This window comes from Gracilinanus agilis, chromosome 2 (genome assembly GCF_016433145.1).
Source record: "Gracilinanus agilis isolate LMUSP501 chromosome 2, AgileGrace, whole genome shotgun sequence".
Classification (NCBI taxonomy): Eukaryota; Metazoa; Chordata; class Mammalia; order Didelphimorphia; family Didelphidae; genus Gracilinanus; species Gracilinanus agilis.
The window spans coordinates 434,523,822-434,528,018 of record NC_058131.1 but is presented as its reverse complement, the minus strand read 5'-3'; the positions used below and the strand labels follow the sequence as shown (position 1 = coordinate 434,528,018).

General features: G+C 38.8%; 1 gene segment (V, D, J or C); it reads right to left on the bottom strand.

Moving 5' to 3' along the window:
• Nucleotides 1–860: 860 nt before the first annotated feature.
• Nucleotides 861–1,442, bottom strand: LOC123233910. The segment is given in 2 exon segments: nucleotides 861–1,285; nucleotides 1,370–1,442. Coding segments are annotated over 2 exon segments (471 nt in total).
• Between the last annotated feature and the right edge of the window lie 2,755 nt (nucleotides 1,443–4,197).

The window sequence follows — 4,197 nt, the reverse complement described above, 5'->3', positions numbered from 1 at the left end:
TGGGAAGTGTCTGAGGCAGGATCTGAACCTAGGACCTCCTGTCTCTGGGCCTGACTCTCAATCCACTGAGCTACCCAGCTGCCCCCTGTGTTTTCTTTTGTAACATGGTTAATATGGAAATATATTTTGCTAGACCTGACATGTATAATTGAAATCAAATTCTTTGTCTTTCTATGGAGTAGCATGAGGAAGGAGAGGAAAGAATTTGGAACACCAAAAAAATTTTAAATGATTGTTACCAAAAATTCAAATAATTGAAAAATATTTAACAAAATAAAAAATAATTTTTAAACCCTTGTACTTCGGTGTATTGTCTCATAAGTGGAAGATTGGTAAGGGTGGGCAATGGGGGTCAAGTGACTTGCCCAGGGTCACACAGCTGGGAAATGTCTGAGGCCTGATTTGAACCTAGGACCTCCTGTCTCTGGGCCTGACTCTCAATCCACTGAGCTACCCAGCTGCCCCTTAAAAAATAATTTTTGAAAGCCATTGAGTTTTTCTTGATTATTATAGAGTACTACAAGAGTTACCAAATGACCACAACTTAACTTCCATCCCAGGTCCCACATAAAATAAATAAAATCAAAGGATGTCCAACCTAAGTCAAAGGTAGACCATGCAAGCCTAAAACTTCCTTTAGTTATTCAGCCCAGTAACCAAAGGAGATATTGGCATTGACCTCCTTATACTTGCCTATGAGAACTGACTGTGAATCTGAGTAAAAATATTACCTCTATGTGAAAAATGTACTTCTAAGACTCAGAGAAACAAGACATTGAAGCAAGGAGATGATAAATGGCCCTGAGGGGTTGTTTGCTTTTAAGGAAAGGAAACCTCAGACCCAGAAAAGGAATATGTTCTTATCCTAGCTCTCCATCTGTCATCAAAATGATTTCCTGGCCCCACATTTCCCCTAGGACGTGTTCTTTAAGAACTTTGTGTATGGGTGAACATTTTCTTCCTCTCATTGTGTCTCTTGCACAATAATACATGGCTGTGTCCTCAGTTTTCAAGGTGTTCATTTGCAAGTATACCATATTACTGGCATCATCTCTGGAAATGGTGAATCGGCCTTTCACAGAATCAGCATATTCTGCAGTAAGACCATTAGCAGGATTTCTTATGAAACCAACCCACTCCAGCCCCTTGCCTGGAGCCTGTCGTATCCAATTCATGTAGTAGCTGCTTAAGGTAAATCCAGAAACTGTACAAGTGAGGCGAAGAGAACCCCCAGGCTGCTTCACATCTCCCCCTGTCTCCACCAGCTGAACCTCACTGTCAACACCTGCAAACACAAAGATATTACTGTCAGGAGGACAAGCATAAGCACATACACTACTTAATGTCTATAACATAGGCATAAAATTACCTTGTAAAGTTAGTAGAAAGAAAAACCAGTTTAGCCTAAAGTCCATGGTGAGGACTCTGGATCAGTCCTGGTGACAGAATGAGAAGAACAGTGGAGAGGGGAGAAGCTGTCTACTTTTCTTCAGGAGAGGGAGGGACCCTATTTGCATATCTTCCTGTCTACAGGAAAGAAATAGGGATGACTCTAGGTTATGAGTAGACAACTGGAGCCTCAGAGAGCATGATCTCCAGGTTCTCATTGTCCAAACCAAAGGTATGGTTAAATAATGTGATCACTCCTAGCCCCAGGGGCATTTGCTTACAAACCACTTTAGCCTGGATCCCCATCTTGTTTACCTGTACACAAAACACCCAACAGAATGGCTAACATGAATGATCCAAATTAAAATGGTTCTGATTTTCTAGCCAAGTAGTTGAGGTCCATAAAGCATTTAACATTTCTAAATTGTCAGAGTGTTGTAATCAGCCATACCAGAAGACCAACCCTCTTTCTCCAACTGCAGCTAATCATAAAGCTTCTGAGCTACCCTGACCTCTCTTTTTTGGGGTCTAAATAAAAATGATCTTTTCCATCCCTTTCAGGGTCTCTGGATTTACTGAGGTGGACAGAGTTTATTAATACTTTATATGAGTCACTGTTAATAAACTATTATCTTACCTGGAAAAATCTACCTCTTTTGAGTAGGATGTTCTGTGACTTTCTCATAAGAAGTGTTTCACCCTAATATTTTCAAGAACCTAAATAGAAGATAGTATTTTCCCTTCCTTTTAGAATGCTCCCCAACCCCCATCACTCAAAACAAAACCCTTGGCCCGTCCACTTCAAATTTCAAAAGCCTTGAATTAACTCACTTATCTTTTAAAGATGTTGTATGAAGTGGAAGTTTAAGGGGACCTTGAAAATATCAAGGTTCACCCTCTATAGCTACTATTCAAGGAACTGGGAAGTCATTTCAAATGTAATGCTTTATTGAGAGAGAGAAAGAAAAAGGCAACCAAAAGAAAAAGCTCTAGCTTACAGAGAAAAAAAAAAAAACAACCCTTATTTATAGGAAAATACAACCCTCAGGTTAAATGACATCATTCTGACACATTCATCCTGGTCCTTCTAGCCTTCCTGAAGGAGGGAACCTCCAAATTAACCTTTTTAGCATACAAACCCAGAATTGTGATACATTCTGGATATAGGGCTGATTGAGAGATTGGTACCTCTGACAAGTCACTATTATGTTTTCCAGAACTTCTAGCCCACCTGGCCGCTCAGGAAGGCACCCCTTTGAATGCAAACTGCACAAGGCTGGGTTAGTGAGAAGCAAAGGGACTAAGAATGCAAATTAAAGCAGTCAAAGGTTGCTTGAAGGATACTGGGGAAGGGGGTTATAGAACAGGGAAGAGGCCATTAGCCTAGCCTCTGGTTCATAAACTTATTCCTAAATCACTAGATTACAGTTTTTCGTTTTGTTTTTTAAACCCTTATGTTCTACTTTAGAACCAATATTGGTTCTAAGGCAGAAGAGTGGAAGGGGCTAAGCAATGGGAGTTAAGTGACTTGCTCAGGGTCACTCAGCTAGGAAGTATCTAAGTTCAGATTTGAACCTAGGGCCTCCAGTCTTTAGGCCTGACTCTCAATCCACTGAGCCACCCAACTGCCCCTAGACTACAGTTTTAAACATTTTTAAAGTACAAACTCAAAAGACATCCCAAAATCCCAAAAATACTTTGTATAAGTAAAGATACTGGTTGCTTCTGATAGTAAAGACATTAGTTGTTTCTGTCTCGCTCAGGCCAAAGGTAATTAAAAGGTCATTGTATTCTGAATGGGGTGAGGCAATCTTGTCCTACAAGGGATGCTGTCCTGGAGAGACCAACTTACTAACTCCTACTAGGGTCTATAATAGGATATTTGCTAATTAAAATTAATTAAGAGTTAGTTAAGGGTTAATTAGGAAATAGTATTGGCTGCAATAGATCAATATAGAAATTTGAGAAATTTGAGAAAAGCTGGATTTCTGTAAGCCAAAATAGAATTTTCAAGAGAAGATCATGGGAAATAAAAGGAATCTCTCAGTGGTTCTTTTTTTTTTATTGATTAAGAAAAATTTTCCACGGTTACATAACTCATGCTCCTTCCCTCCCCTCCTCTCAGAGGTTCTTGAAAAAAAAAAAAAAACAACAACGAACTCTAACTCTTAGTCTGTCCTGATTCAAGGAGGTTTGAGGGTGCTCTGACTTGAAAAGTTGGAAGTTGGAGAAGATCTGGTGAAATTTCTATTTGAGAGTTATCCAAGCAAGGAGATTGTGATGAAATATCACTGCTTTGCCAAGCGATGGCAGAAGAGAGCAAAGCTGTGAAGATTTTGGCTTGCTGGTTTTTCCCATCTAACCAGCAAGAATCTTTCTCATTGTTATAATTTATAATTGTTTTAGTTTTAGGATAGATAATTAGAAATTGGGTTAATAGATAGCACAGGAAGATGAAGTTGTTAGCCTTGATTGCATCAAGGAGAAGCAGATTCTTGTGAATCCTAAAATTTGGGTTTAGGGTATATAGTTAGTTAGAAGATTTAGATTTAGGATAAATATATTCTTACTTATTTCATTTTTTCCCCTTTTTCCTGATTTTTAAATATTTCCAATAAATAGTTTTTATATAAGCCTGGCCTGAGCCAGAATTTTTAAGACTCTTTGGGAAGCCATCTTTTCCAACAGTCAAAACAACAACCTGTCAACACAGGACAATATATTGGTAATACCATCCAATACCAATAATCAACAAGGGTTAGAAAACCCTCATAACAGGTCCTAGGTGGTTACATTTTAGAGATATTA